Source organism: Thermobia domestica, chromosome 7 (assembly GCF_964235325.1).
Source record: "Thermobia domestica chromosome 7, izTheDome1.hap1.1, whole genome shotgun sequence".
Taxonomy (NCBI): Eukaryota; Metazoa; Arthropoda; class Insecta; order Zygentoma; family Lepismatidae; genus Thermobia; species Thermobia domestica.
In genome coordinates this window covers 275,487,600-275,512,004 of record NC_137460.1, presented here as the reverse complement: position 1 = coordinate 275,512,004, position 24,405 = coordinate 275,487,600, and the positions used below count along the sequence as shown (strand labels likewise).

General features: G+C 34.2%; 1 protein-coding gene across 1 annotated transcript in view; it reads right to left on the bottom strand.

Annotated features, from left to right (window-relative positions):
- Positions 1 to 24,123, bottom strand: part of LOC145690940 (uncharacterized) — a 49,979-nt gene extending 25,856 nt beyond the window's left edge. The window contains exon 1 of the mRNA XM_081766399.1: positions 23,352 to 24,123. Coding sequence (XP_081622525.1) covers positions 23,352 to 23,716 — 365 coding nt within the window. The 5' untranslated portion in view covers positions 23,717 to 24,123. The remainder of the gene's footprint in view (positions 1 to 23,351) is intronic.
- Positions 24,124 to 24,405: the final 282 nt, after the last annotated feature.

Here is a 24,405-nt window from a genome sequence, read left to right as displayed (position 1 = left end):
TTGGGGTCTTTCACATCTATAGTGCTCTTCTCCATAATGTTAGTTATAAATGTATATTAACTTGCTATTATAAATTAGTATACGAATCGAGTTTTATATTCCTAACGTGATGACAGAGAGAGAGAGAAAAAATAAATTAATAACATCATCATAGGAATTCCTTTTCCCCAGTTAAGCTAAACCAAATAATGATATATAACCTACTCTTTATTGAAAACTATGATGTCTTGCATAAAACTGCTTTGAAGTACCATAAGACGGGGTTACTTGGCACATCGGCCGTTACTTTGCACAAAATTCGAAAAGAGTTTCACAGTTTTCTGTCGGGAAAACCATGAGCAGTAAACCGGAAGTTTCAACTTCCACCGTAAGATAGAACATGTAACTGTATTTTGGCTGTAATGTTGGTGGTTAAATTCAGTTCTACTTACCGGCAAAGTTTATTTTTGTAGAGGTACTGAAAGCAGTCACTGTAAAGGCTGATAAAATTTGAAAGATATCATCTATAAGAATTTCCGTCAAGGTTACATTACTTTCGTAGACTACCATGTATAGTGGAACTTTGATGCAGTAGTTGAAATTGAAATGTCTAACGTATTAGTCATAAAAAACGTAAAACTGAGAGAAGGGGTTTCAGCCTATACTCGCGGTTATTTTGAACTGGTCCAAAATAATGCTTAGATAGAAAATTATTACCACTGGAGCCTCCTGTGTTTTAACGTTAGGTAAATTTCCTATTTAGGTAGATGCCGGAATGAATTTCTTGTTAAAAAAAAATTATGAACAGCGGCGAATCCAGAAAACTAGTTTGACAGGACCTTCATTCAAAAAGCATTTTTTTTTATTTTAGAAATCACTAGATTTTTGTGAGGAGGTTTGTAGCTTATACATGTTGGAATCACTAATAATAGATTTTTCGGCAAATCTTCACTTTCGGTCAAACAGTGACTGCAAGCAATTCATCTGATCCGGTTACCAGAGCAGTTTAGGAATCATTCCTCAATTGCTCCCGGAACCAGATCAGATGAATCGGTTACAGTCACTTTCCGAGTCAAAGTAATGTACAATGTAAAGAATGTTGCTATAAGTACAAGGGCCCAAATGTTACTAAACACTATACCTAATCAATCCAGGTGAAGCGATGACTATCAATATTGATATCTAAATGAGGATTACCGCTCCTTAAACCCCCCACTCAAGTATCGTAAAAATATCCAAAAACAATATTTATTCAAACCAGTACTATAAAGCTGACGTAAGAACGAAAAATTTAGAAAATAGAATCATCGCTAATTATAAGTTAGTGCAGCATGACGAGGAAAAATAAATTACATCTCACCAAGATAATGGAACCACCAGCAGCCAAACAAATACTTTGCTAAAAACTCAAATTCAAAGCAAATCAAGAATAAAATTAATATCAATTAATAACGAAAGCACTCACCGTTTCGACATACCAGAACATTCATGAATAATGAACTCACAAGTGATGATTCACGAAAAAATAAGATAGCAAGAACACATGCGCAATACTCAATTTCACATTACTGAAAAATGTTCCTTTCCGCACAGACGTCGATTTACTAAAGCGAGGACACTTGTTATTATTACAAACAAGACTAACCAATAAACGCCAACTTTTACCATACGTCGGAAATATCTTCAGCCTTCGACCACAACCATATTAGGATTTCTCTAACTCAATGAAACCACACAATTACTGCTGCTGCAAAGCGATGAGTTAATATCCGAATCTAATTCAAACTTATTTAAAAACAACAAGTTCAGATTCTTTGTATTAAATTCATGTTATGGTTTCTCATTCGCACTTGCTAACTCGATTGTCACTATGATACGAAAATTTAATTACCCGCTCACCGCATTCCACACATACAAACAGAAAGAACATGTGACGTCACAGTAACAAACTACCATATGACTGTACAGATACATATAGTGAGAAAAATATGAACTACCACCAATCTTTCAAAAAGGACATCACTCAAAAGGCACGAACACTTCCAGCAAGTGACTCACGCAGAAACTGTTCCGAGAAGTGATTGAAACAATAAGAACCGTCTAAAGTCACTGTTTGAGTATAATTATTTTCCCTTTTTTTTAAAAAAAAAAAGAAGAAATCATGCAATTTTGGGTGGCCTTCAGCCTGAAAATTACAAACCCCATAAATCTCTCACTGATTACGGTTCGAATGATTCACGCAACAGTAATACTATGTAGCGGATTTTAAATTGAATTGGAGAATTCTGATATTAAAAAAAACGACATAAGAATTTTTTTTTTTTTGATTCGTTGAGGAATCTAGTGATTGGTAGGTCCCGTTGTTCATGGTATGTTGAGGGAGTAATGCATGACCCAACTAAGCACGTGAAAATTGATAACGTTTGTCAAGCGAACAAAATGATTGCATATAAAGTGTTTTAGAGCTGTCCACGTTTGAGTTCAACTAAATGGCAATTGAGCATTATAAATGATTTAGGGCTATTTTCAAGATGCCAAAAGGCTGATTTAGAGTGGCATCCTTACATGAATTTACAGTTATAATGAATGCGTATTTTAACGTGATGCCAATGGCCATTATAGGGCGGATCACTCCGTAGATAGTTACTCCTTCTTGCTTCCCGAATGCCTAGCTTGTGAATGATAGATGAGTAGGAACCGTTTGCTGTGTATGTGCTAGTAGAGTTTTACTTTGCCGTAGCCAATAAGATGTTTGTTGAAAATAAGATTAAGTAATGATTCTATCAGCTAAAAATCGCGTGCTCGCTAATGTTGTAAAGATCCGTGCATTAGTATTGATGCCTATGTACCTGTTATAGTTGATGATTTGGTAAAAATAGAAGTTTGTTTGCGAGTACTACTGATAATTAAAAAAAAATGTAAGTTTTCATATATATGTATTTAAATAACAGCAAGACAAGAGGGATTGTTTTGTGAGTTGACCTGCTATTCTAAATTTATTTGAAACATTTTAATGAGTCTTTCGTTTTGCCGTATGAGTAATATGATTATTGAAACTTGAGACTTTAAATGTTTTTGCATTCCTTTAGAATTTTTGTTATTTAGTAAGTTGTGATACAGTATTTTAAATAATCAATATACAAGTAATGTTATAACTATTTTGCGAAATGCTTGTTTTGAAAATTGTCTTGTTTTATTAATGTTTTTTGTGTATGAATATATACATTAATTTATATTATAATTTTAATGCTACATTATGTGTTTATATTTAGTAGTTGAATATTACAAAATATTTTTGAATAAAAAGGTTTGAGTATTGAACAAGTTTGTTGTAAAAAAAAAAAAAAAAAAAAGGTGCATATACACACATTACACTACACTAAATACACATATTAGGAATTTCGCCTTTAGCGTTTGCACCGTTGTTAGGCAACACTTCCGAAATATACACATTTTCTATTATGGTTTAGTAATTAAGTATTTTTGTGTTAATGTCTACCAGTATATTCATTTAGTTTCAGGTGTTTACTATGATTTCAAATATATTATATGTTCAGTGAAAAAGATTGGAAAATCAATTGAAACATCCACTCATGTTAAGAAACCTACAGTTGAAAAAATAAATAGATAAATAAATAAATAAGTGAATGAAAGAAAAGGACTTATAAACTGCAAATTTAAATGAATAATATGTACATTTTTATTAATGGTGGTATAATGGTGGCTTAAATGAGGGATTATAAATATAACAGGTGGCTTTAACAACAGGTGGCTTATCGTCTTATAGGTTGAATAACCTTATAGTTAACAAGCGAAAAGTGATCCATTATGTACAGTGATGTACCAACATACCGATTTCCATGGTGAACTTCCAGTGAATTGAACCTATATACAGGATGTTCCACAATATAGTAATTTCTTCAGTGATACTTAACAAAAGACCATTAACCCTCTGGCAGCCGCGGTTCTCTTCACAATTGAATCACTTACAGATTCATCTATTTTTGTCCTAGACGTCCAATATTCAATTCCATTTTCTGAGCAATGGTTTCTAATTGTTTCTATAATTCCTCTGTCAGCATTGCTTCAAATTGTTCTAAAACACTAGCCTCCATATTGATATGAGTTAAAAGCAACTATTTCAAAGTACAGAAATATAAATGTATCAGTTTGTGACGAAAATAAGAAACATGCACTTAAAACACGAAACACTAAGAATTTTGATATTACGACCATTAGCAACCAATCCTTGTTTTATTCACAGCTCAGATTACACTTTGCGAAGTGCTTCAATATAAAATAACCACAGATATAAACTAGTACCATATAGAAAACATTGTCTGTTATTCATAAATGCATAGTAAGGCGGAATCTGCGGAATTTGCCCGTTTTCATCTCGTAAGTCGTAGATCACTTGCTCACTGGTATAGCGTAAAGAAACCTCCTAAGCATAATCCACTCACCATTTTTAGCATAAAATTTAAATCTGTTCTTTTACTCGTAGGGTCTTCATTCTAGTGAGAGTAACGTAAGAAAAAATAAAAAGTTTTCTAAATGAGTTACATGTCTGGCTAACTGCTGACACGAAAAATTTAATATCAATCGATTCAGCCATTTCTCGAGCTAATACCAGATTAGGTTGATGTCAATTTTTTTCCACTGAAGTATAGTATGCAGATTGTTCGTCTTCTCTCTCTTGAATGTTTATTTCCGAAAACACTGCTGCAGGCGACACTTTTTTAAAAGTAAAAAAGGCTAGTGTGCCAACTGTCCTTTCTCTAACAAGAGAGACCACTCACATTATAATATTTGACGTACAGTTTTAATCCTGTTCCCGTCTTTATGATACCCATTTGAATGAACGTAACGCAATAAAATGCCACTTAAATGAACACGCTAAACATATTAAATATTTATTTCAAACAGTTCAGCTCCCTGTATTTTAGAATGTGATGCATAACATATTTCTTCAATTTTTCGATACTCAGATTGTAGTATTTATCTTCGCATGCCCTTTTTACTTTTAGCGTAAAAAACAATAATGAAGAGTGTTTCACGATGCTAATAACACACGAAAGGCATTGTTTGCAAAAATTCTGTAAAAGCAAAATTCCAAACCTAGTAGGCTATATATTTCGATTTTTGCGATTAGCATTAGAGCAGGTTATGATAAGCTCTATGTTGAGAGCACAAACATAGGAGCACTAGCAATAATCAGAAAGTAACGAAGGTGCAAGTGGTTGACCATATTACCTTACCATATATTCTTATCCTTTAATGGATTGTAGAAAATAACTAATTATTTCACTCATCGAATAGCGATAACGTGATTTGAAGTGAAACACTTCCACGTCAGTTCCTTAGAGAGCGTAAATGAGGGGCCAAAATTTAGAGTACGTAAAGAATAGAAGAAACGGATAATTTTAGTTTGTTATCTACGGACATAGTTGTATATTTTATATTGTATCACATAGTAACAAATGTGTTTCCCTCACTTATTACGGATAAGACAAATTCAATTTATATCCTTTGTGTTGAGAAGCGGAAAAACAGTTATTACCAACCACAAGTTTGATAATATTTCAACAATAAGGATTGGAAATATTTTCCTAACTTGTATCGGATTTGTACCCTTTACTTGCAACTATTCTACAACATACACTACGGAATAAATAACTTATTTCTTTTCATTTTTAGTAGTTAAGTTTAACAAATAACGAGTTTGTGCTTTATACAATTTAGAAATTTGTAAGAATATCCCTAGCTTGAAACTACAAAGAAAGTTTCAATTCGTTCTATTTTAAGCCCTTTCGAATTCGAATATTTGTTTACGCTGCTCTGAGCCTATCGTAAGAGAATGCATATTTGACATCCTGCTATTCCTGGTAGAAGAGGCAAGTAACTCGTAAGTATTTTTTTTTATGAAGAAGGAAGTATTAATGACCGTGCTGACAAACAATGAAAGAAATTTTGGTCGTAGTATTAAACTTGTTTCAAACTTCGTGATCAGAACATCTCCTACTCTGCGGATGGTATAATTTGAGACCGTTTCATTTCTTTTAGGCAAGTGAAATGAATTGAGATCATATTTGAGAATATAAAAGAATGAAAGAATATCCCGGGTACAAACCATGAAAATTTCCCAACCATTCTATTTGAAACATGTTTGGAACTTTAAGAGCTATTACCAGTTACTTTGATTCTAGCTGGAGAGAATGTAATTTGAGATCACGTCTTTTTTATTAGGTGAGTGAAATAAATTTTGTTACTCTGCTTTTAGATTTTAGACATAAGTGAGAATGGCCATAGATACAAGTCCTGCAGAATTTTTGTATTTTTTATTTAAGAACAGCTTTAGGATAGAAGATTAAGAATAGATTTATCAATACAAAATAACTATGCAAAGTATCTTTTTTGACAAAATAGAATCTTAATATATTTAAAAAAATGTGCCCGACGGTTTCTTCCTTTTGGGTTCCCTTTAAAGGGGGGTGGTTATTATGACTACAAATCGATTTCTAAGTAACGTTAGTTTCAGTTTCTGTTATGGGGCAGCATCATTTTATCAGATAATGTTCTCGTTGTACTTTTAGAAAGGGTATTTTATAAGCGACTTTTCGTTCTTCTATATAGAACTCCTGTAGATCATCATTATTAATTAAGTTTATTTCAGAGCGATGTTAAGTCAAATTTCTTTGTGGGTTACTGAGATGTACGCATATAATGCCAGCCAAGTGTTATTTATTTATTTATAAATTAGCCCTGTAAAGTCAACATTAAGAATATTATCTTAAATACGAATTTATTAAGTACATCCCGATTTTCGAACAAAATTTCTTAGTAGGATAGAAAACTGCACCGTCTAAGCTGCATTTCATTCTTGAATGTAGGTTTACATTAGTAGAGCACGATGATGGGTGAATCCAAGTTTTTATGAGACAAAGATTTAAACTGCTTTAAGAAAAATTATATTCCACTTTTATTATATTTCTTACACGGGGGAATATATTCTATGATCCGATCGAAAGTGCAGGAACGTGAGAGTACAACGAACCAAGACAGACGAAAAGGTTATGGAACTAATGGTTTATGGTTTACTTGTGTATCAGTTTTCTGATATATTTTGTGTTCCCACGTATTTTTCCCTTTCTTTAATTTGCACTTTTCTCAATTTTTAAGACACTATGTTCGATTGAATTCCAACAAAATATGAGTTTTCTATCATTTTGCCAGTACTTGTGTGTGTTGATAGATTCTCAAATACTTCATACTGCCTTTTTGGACAGGTCCTTTTTTTTTTTTTTTTTTTTTTTTTTTTTTTTTTTTTTTTTTTTTTGCATTTGAAGCTGTAAACGCGGAGTTATTCCATACAAAATCAAGAAGTCCACGAGAGAAGCCTTAAAAATTAAAGTTAGATTTTCATTTCAAGTGAAATTGACGTTTGAGTAGAACTGGCTGATGACTCAAAGCTTAGAGAATACAAGCTTGGGTGTCGTTTCCAAGCTTATGAATTACACTTCACAACAATTTCCATTATCAAACATAGATTTCTTTAATTTGTACTATTGTTTTCTTTTAAGATTATAGCCTGCATTCTCCGTTTTTTGTAGACTACTTACAGTCTTATCTAGGACACTTGTCTCATGCCTTTTTCTTCCTTGTAATTGTCTATTTTCGTTGCCTCTCTTTTCTCGTTGGTTGTAACTCAGTAGGTTACGATTATGCATTTTAAATATTGCATCGTCTCTGAAGTTTAAACTTAATCCTTTTCTCCTTCGTTTCGTTCTGCTTTTTAAAATATTTTCTGAATTTAAAAATTACTCTAATAGCATATACCTTACAAAAATAGAAATCCTAAAAGAGCAGGGAGTGAATCAAAAAGGTACTTTCTCTTCTTTGTATTCAGTTAAATATGATGTTACTATTTGGGTGAATCCTTCCCGATTAATTCTCATCAGTATTGTCATAAAATCGATAGGATAAAGCGCGAGTAAAATGGAATTGAAACAAGAAGAAACTGCTGGCAATCAACAGCGATATCATCTAAAAGTTTGTTCTTGGCTTTCTTTTCATTCTTCCGAGTATCATTTTGTTATGGTTTGTTTACCTTTTCTATTTTGTCTATTGCCAAACAATATCTGGAATTACAAACATGTATTACAACGAACATTAACAAAACGGAAGTGATGTTCGCCTGTTTCAGGTTATTTCGAGAGAAATTAATTTTGTTTATAACAAGTTTTCGGCTTCGTTTGTAAATATTTATAATTTGTGCTAAAGTAACGTATGATTTTTCTCTTGTTTTCGTTGTTCTTTCTTCTCGCGATATTCTTTACTATATATTGAGCTAAGTTCTCAAATTAATTTTCTATTTTACCACTTGATGTTATCCCATGCCTCTGGATTAGTCTGGCCTCTGGATTTTTCTAATATCAATAGTGTTCTTATTTCTACCAGGGTCATATTGAGAAGCTGTGAGGGGTGTAGACTTAAAATCATTAACAAGGCGCACTGAATGTAAAATATGGACGTTATAACATATGCGTATTTTTTATTTAACTTGCTGATAAACAGTTGTATGTGGAGTATTATTACAAACTATCCTCGCACACCGTTTAAACGCCCAAAATTGTAAGTTTCAAAACCACATAATGTTATTCCTTTACACTCAATAATACATCTACATCAAACATAAGGTGAAGACCTTGGAGGGCAAGGGAAGTGACTTTTGAAGTAGATAAATTTATGCCTAGGAAATTGACTCCATAGTGAAATACAGATGGTGATCAGAAAAATGGAAACACAAGAACGAAATTGCAACTTACCAGATTAGTATGGTGTCGGGCCACCTTTCGCCTTCAGTACAGCCTTGATGCGACGTGGGATGGAGGCATAGAGGTCGTGAATGGTAGCAAGTGGAATTTTACACCACTCCTCGTGCAGGGCATCGGCCAGTTCTGTGAGAGAGGATGGAGGTAGAAATCGTCGCCGGAATCTTGTTTCCAAGACGGACCACAGATGTTCGATTATGTTGAAATCTGGTGATTGGGCGGGCCAGGGAAGGTGTTGAACGTCATCCCGATGTTCCTCAAACCACTCTGCAACAACTCCAGTTGTGTGAATGGGTGTATTATCAACCTGGAAGACGGCGTCATTGTCCGGGAACAACATCCGGACCATAGGATGCAAGTGGTCTCCAACATTGCGACATAATCGTTGGCAGTTATTCGTCCGCTAAGTTTGACCATAGGCCCACAACATCACCAAGCCGCCGAGATGTTTCACAGTTGGGCGGAGACACTGCAGATCATAAGCTTCTTTGGGTGTTCTCCACACATAAACACGGCCCGTGGTTGCGAGTAGGGTGAAGGATGACTCATTTGACCATATCACACGTTTCCAGTCCTCAACGGTCCAAGCTGCATGGTCGCGGCACCATTTGCGGCGTGTGAAAGCGTAATGGTCCCTGATGAGCGGTTTGGCACGTGCAACACGACCCTTTAAATTCAAGTCACGTATTTCGCAGCGGATTGTGATTGTCGAAACACGGTGGGGGGTGCTGGTTGAGTTCCTCCGCCACTTGCTCCGCAGTGGCACGACGGTTCTGGGTGACAATGCGCTTTAATACCCGGCGTGACCTGTCAATCATGATTTTATTCCGCTTCCCCGATGTGGTTTTTCCCGTGTGTCGTGTAGGCCGTCATCACCTTCGACACTGTCCCACGGGGCACACCTAACATAGTGGCCACTGCCGTCACACTCACTCTAAATAACCGCGCACCAACAATTTGCCCTCTTTGAAAATCTGATAGGTGTCCCATTTTACACTACCTCCGTCTGAGGCAGCCACTGGACACTGCTGTTCCACTGCGCCTGACGTAGTATGGAGACCGACCTAACACACCACCACCATCGATCCGGCGCTGCACGTGCCACATCACTGCCAACCCATACATCTGACGTGTTGCCTACAACAGGATTTTTCATTTTTCTTATCACCATCTGTATATAAGCTGGGAGGATAACCACGACACAATTCACTCATTGGTATACCCTCGAGTGGAGTGCGATGAGGTTTTTAAAGTTTGCATATTGTGATCCGGAGAGTGGTTTTCCGATTATAAATAAAACTTATTGGAAACGTCATGTATAACTTGGTTCCCTTTTATGATGGGGACCTCAATTGAGCTGTCTGAAACAGTGAACACAGTGAAAACAGTGAACTAAATGCATTTTCAAACTATCAGCAACCAGGTTAAACTTTGTAGTTTTTCATAATTTGTGATAAATTATCACTTTTGGAAACAGTGGTAGATAAACTCACATGAAAAGGTGATGTAAAAATGTGGCAATGTACCTTTTTTGTGGTATTTGACATCCCGTGTTTCCAGTTTTACACATACTTGTTGACAGCTCGAAAATGGAGTTATGATAGTTCACTTTGGTTTCAGACAGTTTAATTACTATTGATGCACTGTCACTATATATATATATATATATATATATATATATATATATATATATATATATATAGTGGCAGTGCATCATATACATATATAGCATTTAACTTTTATTACTTTGATCTGTTTACATGACAAGAAGGAAGGACATCCTTACCTTATATCAGAGATTTTTCAATTCTGCATTATCATGACATCATTTATTACTTAAGACATCTTTATTCACTTTATTTAGTATATCCCTTTCATACTGCATTAACATAAACGATTGAAGGTTGTCTTTCCGAGGTTCGCTCTTAATCCTTATTTTATAATATTGAGTTTCAAGAAAAGCTTATTTACAACTTCCTCTCTACATGTGTAAGAGGGATAGTAAGGAGGAACTTGTACATTTTAAAGAGGTATGTATAACATAAGGCACACATGTGATATTCATATATAATTTTGAACGCACAAGTAAGGCAGGACTTGCAAGTTTACTCTGATTTCCTACATCCCTGGTTCAATATCGCTTTAACATGCTTCCTCTTCATAATCACTACTTATATATTCAATATCATATTCACTCACAACATCTCCTTGTGATGTCTTGGACTAAATATCTACATAAAATTTTAGTTCTTCGATAGTTTTCCCTTTATCTATGCCACAGATTTGGTCATTGCATTTGAGGGTAGTACGTCTTTTAAATCAGAAATCCGCCTAGGATCGAAACACACAAAGTCTTGGTAAATGTTTTCGTGTTTCGAAATCCGGTTAGTCACACTTTGAATGATTTTGTTAAGGACATCACTGAAAACGCACGGGCTGAAACTTTTCTCTTCTGTATTCTTTGATTTCATGACATGCCAATTCAGATCATGCAACGATATTATATATTTGTGAATTACTTCCATTTTTCTTGTAGCTATCTTGGGGAAAGGTACTACTTAAAAGTGCAGATTCTGTTGTTAAGAAGAAGAAGAAAAAACATATAGAATATATGTTGATTTTAGATAGATAATCTCTATTTGTGGTTACAGTAATAAAATAGAATTTTTGTTTCGGTTTGCTATGGCAACTGGTATTTATTAATGGAGATTACATAATAAAAAGTAGTTGTGGTGAATGTGATGTGTCTAATTTGAAAGTTATGCAATCACTAGTTATTGCAAATATACGTATAAATTAAAGGTGCCTGATAGTGGTGACTTATCTTAGTATTCGAACTGGCCTAATGTGACGAAAAATACGTTAAATTTAATTATAACGATACAATCGAACGAATACATTCTATGGTTTGTTATTATTTGATCACAGCAAAACGCATGCCTCCTGCTGGTTTCTTCGGAACCTACCCCTCTCCAACTCCCTACTACCCGTACAAATTCCCGCTTAAGCGACACCCAATCTGCTACGCTCCTTGTGGATTACAAGGACATTCTTTTTGTTAACCAGAGTTACCTTATTGTCAACACCTGGTGTGAAATGCCACGTAAATTCCGCGTGGTCAACAACTCAGTTTCAGAACCAGAGCGCACTAACGGATGCAACATACATATTTTGAGTTTTGTATCTAAGTACTATGAGAATCGTCAAAGTAATTTAAATGATATTTTTATTACTTGTTTATGGTAATGAACAATTTGTTAAACCATTAATTTTTATTTTAACAGAGTGTGACGTGAAAAGTCACGAAATATCAAAACTGTATGCGAGGTGGCAATAATACCATCACATGCCAGAACATGATTCGGGTTCTACTTTCCTAGTGTAATCATTAGCAAAAAGAATTCACACCTGCGGAACTATTTCCAAACAAGCAAACGGAGTGAAATGAATAGTATATACCCAATCAGGAAAGTCCAGAGGATTAGTAAAATGTATTCGCATTAATAGTAATTGTATTTAAGCGCAGATCTCAACGTTAACAAACTTAAAAACAGAAACGTAATGAAACGACATAATGATCTTACTTTTCTCCAGACACTATTATGTTTTCACCTTGAATATACCATGAAACCATTGCCTTCAGCAATCTTAAAAACACACAAATCTTAAAAGATATGGTTGGTAAATACTCTTTACATCTCTTATACGGTACAGCTTCTATACAGTATTCATACAGTATACGGCACAACTTCTACACAGTATTCATCTTAACTTCTTTCTCCATAACTAAACGCAGCGAAATGATAGCTATTCCATATTAAGTTACTAGGTTTGGACACACACCTGCTCGAATCACAGATAGCGTAGTGAGTTATCAAAATTGCCAGAAGGCCATTTTATAACTTTTACGTTTGTAAAGAAAAGTTTAATCGAATATTTCTGATTCAGGCCTACACATCTGGGATAACAATGCTACCAACTTGAAATGTACAAAATATAGCTAGAGGACCAAATATTTAAACATGTACAAATTTTGCCCTGAAATCCAAATTGAAAGGTTGAATATAATAAAAATTCAAAGATAGAGTAGTCACACAGATAGATTATTTGATCTCTGTGGGTTCAAACTTCAGAAAAACGATCATATGGCATTTCATATATTTGGCTTAAAAGCCGTTGCTTGTAGGAAGCGCAAACCGTTGGCCGCTAAGTTAGTCCGACGCTGATTTCTTCCGGCGTTTGGTCTACCATGCAGTGACATGTTTAATTATATTCGGTATTTAATCTTCTAGTATAAGAATTATAGGAACCATGAACTATAAACATTTCCATCGTTTCTTTGTTTAAATCTCTTTTCCCTTTCCTAATTTTAAGTTCGGTATATATTATTCCAATTTGTCCTTTTATAATTATTTTTTACCATCATATGCATTTTCTTTTGATAATTGCGTTTAGCTACATAATAGGAATTGTTCCAAATATTTCTTAAACGTTCACTTATTTCTCTTTAATCCAATTTTTTATTACTTCTCTTAGTCAGCTAACCACTAACATTTAAGGAGACTGGCGTTCTAAGAATTAGTAGCTCCTTCCTTCAATTGAATCCTTTCAGTTTATGTCTGATAGCTGGACATCGTACATGGCAACACGCATGCCCCGAAATATGACATGCCAGTATATTTCTCCAATAGGAGCAAGAAAGAATGAATATTTCGCCATCACTTATAGACGCACTAGATAGATTTGATAAACTACATTCACGTTGAATTCTAAGAGAGAAAAATTAATACAAACAAAATTAATATAATAATATGCATCATGCTGAGACAGAGAAAGCATGGCGGGAATGACTTTTCTTAGTTTTGTTATGTAATGTTTTGACAGCGTAAATAAATCTTCGAAAATAATATTTACAAGCTCTCGCATGAACACGCGTTCAAGTATCGGCTGGTACAAGCTATATTTTGCTCTGAAAACACATTATTTTTTAAATAATAATTTGTTTTCTACTTTTCTTGTAGATATCTTAAATTTTATTGGCCAGTGCTTAGTGGAGGCTAGTGTTGGTCAAATATCATTAACTTCTATTTCTTTCTTTTAACTCCGTGGGTTATTCCTGTGGCAATAAAATCGTGGTTTATGTCGTTGTTAGAACCTTGTAAATATAATCGTAACGTTCATAATGATTTTCGCTGTTTTTCCAAAAGTTTACACATCCTTTCTCTCTCTCATTTGTGTGTTGCGTTTATCCCAGCTTTGCTACGGCAAATCACGATTTCTTCCGTACATACGTTGTATCATAAACCGAAGCTGGGGAGAACGGTAGACAAAGCATAGATACCGTAAAAAGGGAAAAGTGAGCAAATGATCAAATTAACCTCAGATATTAACAAACTAAAATTATCTTCTGGTGCAAATCATAAAACCTGGTTAAACTGTGCAGAAAATGTGATAATACTGAATGTAATTTACACAATTTAAAAGAACATCGAAAAGTTACAATGAAAAAGTAGCTTTTACTGTATATATTTTCGGCCGTGTTAACTTTTTTTATTTCCACTTTTATCTTATTTTATTTTCTTTTAATACTGTACTGTGTGGCACAATTGATAAATTAAGATTTCACTTAATCAGAATAATCTTCGACCGGTCAACTCCTTCAGAGGCGTTGCAGTTAATAGGATCTCAGGCGTTCCACGTCGGATTATCCCAAGGGTCCGCTGGAGTCTTCTGCAGACAGTAATAAGCGATCGTTCAAGCAGGCACAATTACTCCTTCCTTTTCAATGATATGGAGCCAGAATTTGTCACAAAACTGAGATTACAAACGAATGTTAGGGTGCTAAAACATATGTACTAGTCACTTCACTGCTGATTTCTGCACAATATTAGAAAAAAATATTTTACACGGAGGCGTATGAAAATATCGTACAACCACTGATGATAAACAAACAAAAAATTGGATCTCACGTATTCAAACGGTGATTTAGCTTTCGAAGCTCAATCCGTACAATTGGAGCTCTCGTAAAAGTATAACATGAGTTTACTTTAGAACAATGCACTCCACTGTTTAATCCTACCAATCGTTTCTAATCTCAGTTTTGTGTGACAAACCCGAAAAAAATAACAAGATATTTCGATAATACCGAAAACAATAAAAGATAAAAGGGGAAATAAAACAAGTTAAAACGGCGGAAAATATATACCGTAAAAGCTACTTTATCATTTGTAACCTTTTGATGTTCTTTAATTTGTATGAATTATATTTGCTATTATCATATTTTCTGTAAAGTTTAACCAGGTTTTGTGATTTGCACATGATAATTTTAGTTTGTTAACACCTGAGCTTAATTTTATCATTTGTTCACTTTTCCATTTTTACGGTATCTATGTTTTGTCTACCGTTCTTCCCAGCTTCGGTTTATGACACAATGTAGGTACGAAAGAAATCGTGATTTGCCGTAGCAAAGTTGGGATAAACGCAATAAACAAGTGACAGAGAGAGAGAAGGATGTGTGAACTTTTGGGAAAAAAGCGAAAATCTATATGAACTTCCCGAATATATTTACAAAATTCTAACAACGACAGGAAACAGGATTTCATGGCCACAGGAATAATCCACGCAGTTAAAAGAAAGAAATAGAAGTGTGAAGATATTTCGCCAACACTAGCCTACACTAACCACTGGCCAATAAAATTTAAGATATCTACAAGAAACGCAAGCAGAAATATAGCTTGTACCAGCCGATATTTGAACGCGGTTTATTTCAAAAAATAACGTTCCGACGTATTCATGCGAGAGGTTGCGAATATTATTTTCGAAGTTTTATTTACGCTGCCCGAACATTACATAACAAAGCTAAGAAATGTCATTCCCGCATGGATTATTGGTGAGTACACCTCCTTCAAGAGGTACAACTGACTTCGTAGATTTATGAAATCAACGTTCTAATTATCCTTAAAGAACTAGTGTGAATACAGTAAATTAGGGAAACCAATCTTTAAATCGTCGATTCCATCCTGTTCACCCCAACCATAGATAGGTGGACAACATGGAAATTTTGAAATTCTTCTCTACCGTGAGAGATATGTTTTAAAACTTGATAACGTCTCTTCTTCGTAACTGTCTATATATTGTATCCTTGGTATTCTTCTTCCTGGTATTTCTATTGCATTTCCCGCTATCAGCATGGTGATCACATCGGAGTGCCGAATAAGATGGCAAAGCATAGTATTTCTTCATTTTCCTATTATTTTCATGATCTGTTGTCCTTCATTAGCAACCCTTAGTGCTTGTTCATTTCCTTTTCTTTCGGTCCATGATATACGCAACATTGTGCGCGAAGACTACATTCAAAGTGCTTCTAGCTTAGATATTTTAGCTTTTCTCAATGGAAATCCTCGATTGATCCTACATATATTTAGACTTAACAGTAACTTCTGAAGATAGTGGATTAAATTTGCCTGACCTTGATGTAGAAATACAATGTTTTTTTTTCTGAGGCCAGATGTTAACCCATAAACATTTAAAAACCGTAAATAAACTAAAAATTGAAATGGAACCGGGGACAACTATATGGCAGTGTGGAGTTTTATGGCTGATTTGAGCATACGCCTTAGATTGTGCACCCAATTCGACAGCGTCTAAGACTCGTTCTAATTAATCTTCGTTCGAATGGCAGCCTGGAACTACAGTTTGCTTTTCAGGGAGTTAAGCATGGTAAGCTATGTTCGCTATTGAAACTAAAAGCGTTATATTCCTTAAAGGAAAGAGAAAAACCAAAAACAAAAAGATGGGAAATGCAGACTTTCTATTCTTAAAAGTTAAAATTTCGTTGTCCTGTCCATGCTTTCTGTCTTAGCATGATGCATATTGTTATATTCATTTTGTTTGCATTAATTTTCATACCTTAGAATTCAAAGTGAATGTAGTTTATCAAATCTATCTAGTGCGTCTCTAAGTGATGGCGAAATATTCACTCTTTCTTGCTCCTATTGGAGAAATATACTGGCATGTCATATTTCGGGGCATGCGTGTTGCCATGTACGATGTCCAGCTATCAGACATAAACTGAAAGAATTAAACTGGAGGAAGGAGCTACTATTTCTTAGAACGCCAGTCCCCTTAAATATTACTGGTTAGCTGACATGGAAAAGTGATAAAAAATTGGATTAAAGAGAAATAAGTGAACATTTGAGAAATATTTGGAACAATTCCTATTATGTAGCAAAAAGCAATCATCAACAGAAAATGCATATCACGGTAAAAATAAACCAAGAGATGACAAATTGAAAAAAAAATATACCGACTATTAAAACTAAAAAAAAAGAAAAGGGAATTAAACAAAGAGACAATGAAAATGTTTACAGGTCAGGGTTCCTGTAATTCTTATTCTAGAAGATTAAATACCTAATGTGATTAAACATGTTACTGCATGGTAGACAAAACGACGGAAGAAATCACCGTCGGACTAACCTAGCGGTCAACGGTTTGCGCTGCCTACAAGCAACGGCTTTTGGGTCAAATATAGTGAAATGTCATATGATTGTTTTTCTGAAGTTTGAATCCACAGAGATCAAATAATCAATCTATGTGACTACCATATCTTTGAGTTGTATTATATTCAATTTTTCAATTTGGATTTCAGGGCAAAATTTGTACATGTTTAAATATTTGGTCCTCTAACAATATTTTGTACATTTCAAGTTGGTAGCATTGTTATCCCGGATGTGTAGGCCTGAATCAGAAATATTCGATTAAACTTTTTTATACAAACGAGAAAGTTATAAAATGTTATAAAATGGCCTTCTGGCAATTTTGATGACTCACTACGGTACCTGTGTGTCGAGCAGGTGTTTCTAAACCTAGTAACTTATTATGAAATAGTTATCATTTCGCTGCGTTTTACTTATTTACAATTTTGACCGTTTAAACGGTCTGCGAGGATAGTTTGTAATAATACTGAATATACAACTGTTGATAAGCCTGTTTAATAAAAAATACGCATATGAAATAACGTCCCTATGTTACAGTCAGTGCGCCTTATTTATGATTTTACGTCTACGCCCCTCACAGCTTCTCATTATGACCCTGGTAGAAACGAGAACAATATTGATATTAGAAAAAGCTAATGGAGATACATGGGATAACATCAAATGGTAAGATAGAAAATTACTTTCAGAACTTAGCTCAATATATAGTAAAGAATATAGGGAGAAGAAAAAAACAAGGAAAGCAAGAAAAAATCATACATTCCTTCAGCACAAATTATAACTCTTTATAAACGAAGACGAAAACTTGTTATAAAAAAATTATCTTCTCTCGAAATAACGTGGAACAGGTGAACATCACTTCCGTTTTGTTAATGTTCGTTATAATACATGTTTGTAATTCCAGATGTTGTTTTGCAATAGACAAAATGGAAAAGAGGTATTCGGAAGAATGAAAAGAAAGCCATGAACAAACTTTAAGATTATATCCTTGTTGATTGCCAGCTGTTTCTTCTTGTTTTAATTCCATTTTACTTGCCCTTTATCTTATCGATTTTAGGAAAATACTGATTGGAATTAATCGCGAAGGATTCATCCAAATAGTAACATTATATTTAACTGAAGACAAAGAAGAGAGAGTAGTTTTTTGATTCACTCCCAGCTCTTTTAGGATCTCCATTTTTGTAAAATGTATGCTATTAGAGTAATTTTTAAAGTCAGAAAATATCTTAACCCTTAATAGGGAACGTTATTTTTGTTCGCTTACAGGAAATGCGTGTCTCTGGGACACGGACATGTATAAAGTAATATCTTTTTTTAAAAACGTATGTGTAATGTAGAATAATGAAACTTTATATGTTGTACTTCGAGCAAAATATGATAAATAAGAATTACATATATTAATTCGGTTTTATTGGAATATAAATTCGGAAAATATTTCAATATCTAAATAAAAATAGTACATAAATTTAAAAACTGAAAATTTTAAGTTAGTATAATTCTACATATTACTACCCTGCAAATATGCTATTTGTCCACATGTAGCTGCCCTGTTCAAATGTTCTATTAGTCCAAGAGCTTGGAAACGTTTAACGAACATGGTAGCTATAAATAGAGGTCGTCCGAAAGTGTCTTGAAAATGGTTAATACATGTCTTCGTTGCCTGATTTACAAATAGAACACAATATTAGGAGAGCAATAGGGGTTTTACTTTCAGATAGGTCAGTAGATCTGGAGTTTGACTTTGCTCTAATTTACTTCAAATTTGTTTCGATTTTCTTCCAACTTCATATTGAAATCTCCTGAATTATATCATCATTACATAAGTTAGACAGGATTTTTTCCCCAGATTTCTTACATGGGTGACTATACCAGGAATCCCTCTGACTATGTTTTGATGAGAACTCTTCGGTTTCTTAGAGGTTCATTTCAATTCCAAACAAACCTGTTCTTACCTCTGTATCTAAGGCCTTCGTTATCATATGAAACTTCACTAGGGCTGCTCACATTGACAGTTCTGTTATTACTTGAGCTGACACCTGGCACTGTATCAGAATTGGTATCGCCCTCACTGTCACTAGGTAATTCTTGACTTTGAGGAAAAAATTACGCGTCTCAGTCAGAATCTATTGAAGACAATAATATAAATTACTTCTGTACTTTCAACATTTTTGGAATTTTTACCGTGAAATAAGGATCTGCTGTACTTACGGTTTCATTCTTAAATTTCTTTCTCGAGGTACTAGGTCTATATTTTGCAAATACATAAAATCTCATACAAACAAAATAGTATGTTTCAAGAGCTTAATAGCTTCTATTTCATGGTAAATAAAAGTAAACCACAAAAATTTTTGAAAGCAAAACTCTCTTCAGGAAATATGGGTCAAATAATCACGCAAAAGTATAAACAATAATGGAAATGTGTGCCTCTTTCTAAAATCATCGATAAATGTTCACTCAGACATTACGCCAACAATGGACTACTGCGAAACACATACAACTAAATAATTGGAAGGTACTGAGAGAACCGATACATTGAGTGAATCAGTGTTGCCAATGTAATACAAAGAAAAAACATATGTGTCTGACATACAAATATTTCTTCTTAAAGGTTAAAAAGCAGAAGGAAACGAAGGAGAAAAAGATTGAGTTTAAAATTCAGGGACGATGCAAAATTTAAAATGCATTTTCGTAAACTACTGAGTTATAACTAACCAGAAAAAAAAAACAAAGGAAATAGACACTTACAAGGATGAAAAAGGATTACGCAAGTGCCCGAGATAAAGCTGTAAGTAGTCAACAAAAAACGGAGAATGCAGGCTAAAATCTCAAAAGAAAACAATAGTACAAATTAAAGAAATCCAGGTTTGTCAATGGAAATTCTTGTAAAGGGTGATGCACAAGCTTAGAAACGACACCCAAGCCTGTATCCTATGAGCTTTGAGCCATCAGCAAGTGCAAAACAAACAAACGTCAATTTCATTTGAATCATAAACTCTAACTTTAATTTTTAAGGCTTCACTCGTGAACTTCCTGATTTTATATGGAATAGCTCAGTGTTTACGGCTTTAAGAGCAAAAATATAGACCTGTCCAGAAAGGCAGTATGAACTATGGGAAAAGCTATCAATACACACAAGTACTGACAAAATGATAGAAAACTCATATCTTGGTGGAATTTAGTCTAAAATGGTGTGAAAAAATCTTAAAAACTGAGAAAAGTGCAAATTAAAGAAAGGGAAAAATAAGTGGAAACACAAAATATATCAGAAAACTGATACACAAGTAAACTATAAACCATTAGCTCCATAACCTTTTCGTCTGTCTTGGTTAGTTTTACTCTCACGTTCCTGCACTTTCGATTGGATCATAGAATATATTCCCCCGTGTAAGAAATATAATAAAAGTGGAAAATAATTTTTCTTAAAGCAGTTTAAATCTTTGTCTCATAAAAACTTGGACTCAACCATCATCGTGCTTTACTAATGTAAACCTACATTCAAGAATGAAATGCAGCTTATACGATGTAGTTTTCTATCATACTAAGAAATTTTGTTCGAAAGGCGGGATGTACTTAATAATATCGTATTAATGATATTCTTAATCTGGACTCTAAAAAGGCTAATTTATAAATAAATAAATAACGCTTCCCTGGTATTTTATGAGTATAACTCAGTAACCCACAATGAAATTTGCTTTAACATCGTTCTGAAATGAATTTAAATAATAATGATGATCTATAGAGAAGTTCTACATCTCTATGTAGAAGAACGAAAAGTTGTTTATAAAATACCCTTTTCAACAGTACAACGACAACATTATCTGATAAAATGTTGCTGCCCCACAACAAAAATTCAAACTAACGTTACTTAGAATTCGACTTGTAGTCATAATGACCACCCCCCTTTAAAGGGAACCCAAAAAAAAGAAACCGACGTCGGGCACATTTTTAAAACATATTAAGATTTTTTTTGTCAAAATCGATACTTTGCATAGTTATTTTGTATTGATAAATCTATTCTTAATCTTCTATTCCAAAACTGTTCCTTAATAAAAAAAAAACACAAAATCCTGAGGGACTTGTATCTATGGCCATTCTCACTCCATCTAAAATCTAAAAGCAGAGTAACAAAATTTATTTAACTCACCTAATAAGAAAGACGTTATCTCAAATTACATTCACTGCAGTTAGAAGCGAAATAACTGGCAATAGCTGTTAAAGTTTGGAAGATGTTAAAAATAGAATGGTTGGGACATTTTTCATGGTTTGTACTTGAGATATTCTTACTTTCCTTTATATATTCAAATAAGATCTCAATTTATTTCACTCGGCTAAAAGAAATGAAACGTTCTCAAATTATACCATCCGCAGAGTAGGAGCAGTTCTGATCACGAAGTTTGGAACAATTTTAAAGCTTGTTTTTCATTGTTTGTCAGTACAAACATTAATACTTCCTTATTCATTAAAATAAAAAAAAAAAAAACTCGCGAGCTACTTGCCTCTTCTACTAGGAATAGCTAGATGTCAAAGACATACTTCTACGATAGGCTCAGAGCAGCGCAAACAAAAAAAAATCGAATTGGAAAGCGCTTGAAATAGAATTCAAACTTTCTTTGTTGTCGCCACCTAGGGATGTTCTTATAAATTTCTAAATTGTAAAAAACACAAATCCAAATTTCTTAAACTACTAAAAATGAAAAGAACTAGGTTATTTATTCAGTAAAGTTGGTTGTAGAATAGTTGCCACGATCGTCGCCATGAAACCAAAATTCAAATACCCGCTCACCGCATTCCACACATACAAACAGACAGAATATGTGGCGCCACAGTAACATAGTACTATATGACTGTACAGAGACACCCAGTGAGAAAAATATGAACTACCACCAATCTGTTTACAGTTCAGGGTTTTACTAACAGATGACTGAATCTCTTTTCATATTTTGTGGGAAGTAATGCCTAATGTGCAAAGTAACCCGGTGTTACAGTAGCTAGTTACCACTGTAAGCGAAATGAAATATCAAAATTCAATGTGGCAAATCATGACACAAAACTAGAAAAACGTTTGGGAAGGAAAAGATTCATATAACTAAGGAATTACGTCCCTAATATATTGTGTTAATTTAGAACACAAATATACGAGCAAAGAAAGCATTTCAGGATGATACCTATAAAATACTTAGGAACGTAAAGAACACATTCAACACGTAAGACATCTAAGTTTATCCTAAATACAGAATTTTGCGCTGTCCTCGTTTACCAACATTCTGCGTAATGAACTAATCTGCATAGCAATCTTATTTTTACCGGCCATCTACCACATGCTGGTTAGCGTTGTTTGTACAATAATTCACCCATCATGTACGTTCACTAAGACACTAAAGTGATTATACATTGAGAAATTTAGGTCCATACTCTAGAAATGATTCCTGGGAATGTAAAAAGTCGACTTCATTGAAAGAAATGAGTGCAGCTATGAAATGGTTTGATGTATGGACCTCTACAATTAATGAACATCCATTGATGGTTAAAATATTCTTTCTCTTGTATTTTACTGTCTATCGAAGCCCTCCGGAAAAATGAGGCTAGACACATTTGAGCTAAATTCTAACTAAAAACACAAACGTCCATAGTTCTTGTTCCAATATAATACATTCCACGTTTAAATTTGCAAAATATTAGGATATATACCATTCTCACGATTTCTTATTTTACATAAGTCTCTATATAAATAAAACAATATTGTCGAACACCCATATATGTGCAACAATTAGTGAGAAGTGTGTGATCAATAATAAAGAAATAATTAGTTTATCAAGATCTACACTGCATAAGATTTGTATTAGTCGTATCGATCTTATTTTTATTTGGTATACAGCTTATCTATCTGTGCCTTGCAATTTCCTAATTGTAGGTTACTAACTTACGTTCGAGATATCTCCCATATCTAAATATTTCTCGTGAAGTATTGCTTTTAGCCAACAAACTTTCCGAACGCATGTAACCGTATTATCAATCTGAGCCAATTAGTATATGAAAAATTGAACATTACCTTTCTGGGCGAAGTGAATTTAAACTTTTTGTTGTTAATTGTTGGAAGTCATTAGAGTACGACGCGCAAGTCTCCTGAACCACTATTTTTCTAGGCGTTTCTATATTCCTTTCAAATTCAGGATCTTCTTCTACTGGTAATTCTGATTTCACCTTATCAACGTTTAGTTTCACATCCAAAGAACACATAGCTGTATCCTTGTCCATTGTTTCCTCTCCTTCCGTTGTGGATAATATTAACTCTTTCTTGTCAGTCATCAGTTCGTATGTCCACCCTTTCCCTTCGAGTGGATCTTTCTGAGGTAAATCAAAAGCAATTTCTTCTTTGCACATCAATTCCAGCTTAACAGACGCCTCACCAGCCATTGTGAATTGAAATATAATAAGAATATAAAGACTGTTCTTATACTTCCCTTATATTTTATGTTGCCAGTCTTAATGAAATGATTTACAAGAACGTTCACAAAAGCAACTTTATATTTAAAGTCATCTTCTTCTGCAGAACCTTATTTCCTTAGCCACGATCGCTCTTTAGGCAATTGTTTGTTTGTTTGTAGCAGCCGGAGGAAAGTGAAAAGGAACCCGGATGTATACTTCTTTAGTTCATATTTCGTTCAAGTGAGACCTTTTGTCGCTAGTGAGGTTCACTCTTACATACCGCTATTCTCGTGTTTCAGAAGGTATCCATCTATCTTTATCGTTTTAGCGGGAATAGCAAATCCGGTATTTCTGTATGCCATTGCGGTTTCATTGACTGTCAATCTCCCGTTGCGTACAGCGGTACTAATTTTATTTAATACACGTGCTATTATTGCTTCAAATGCTACTTTTGGTTGTGACTTGTGCCGCGACTTAAGATAGTTAGTGCGAACAATTTAATATTTTAACACAATTTTTTCATTTGAGAACAATAACTGGTTGTGGCTTTTGTGTGTATGTGTAAGCATCTCTTGGAATAAGACGTTGATTTTTCGGTGCCATTTGATAACAGTCACTACCATCACTCACGCACCTACTGTAACTATTGGAGATCTCTTGCCCCAAACACTACACAT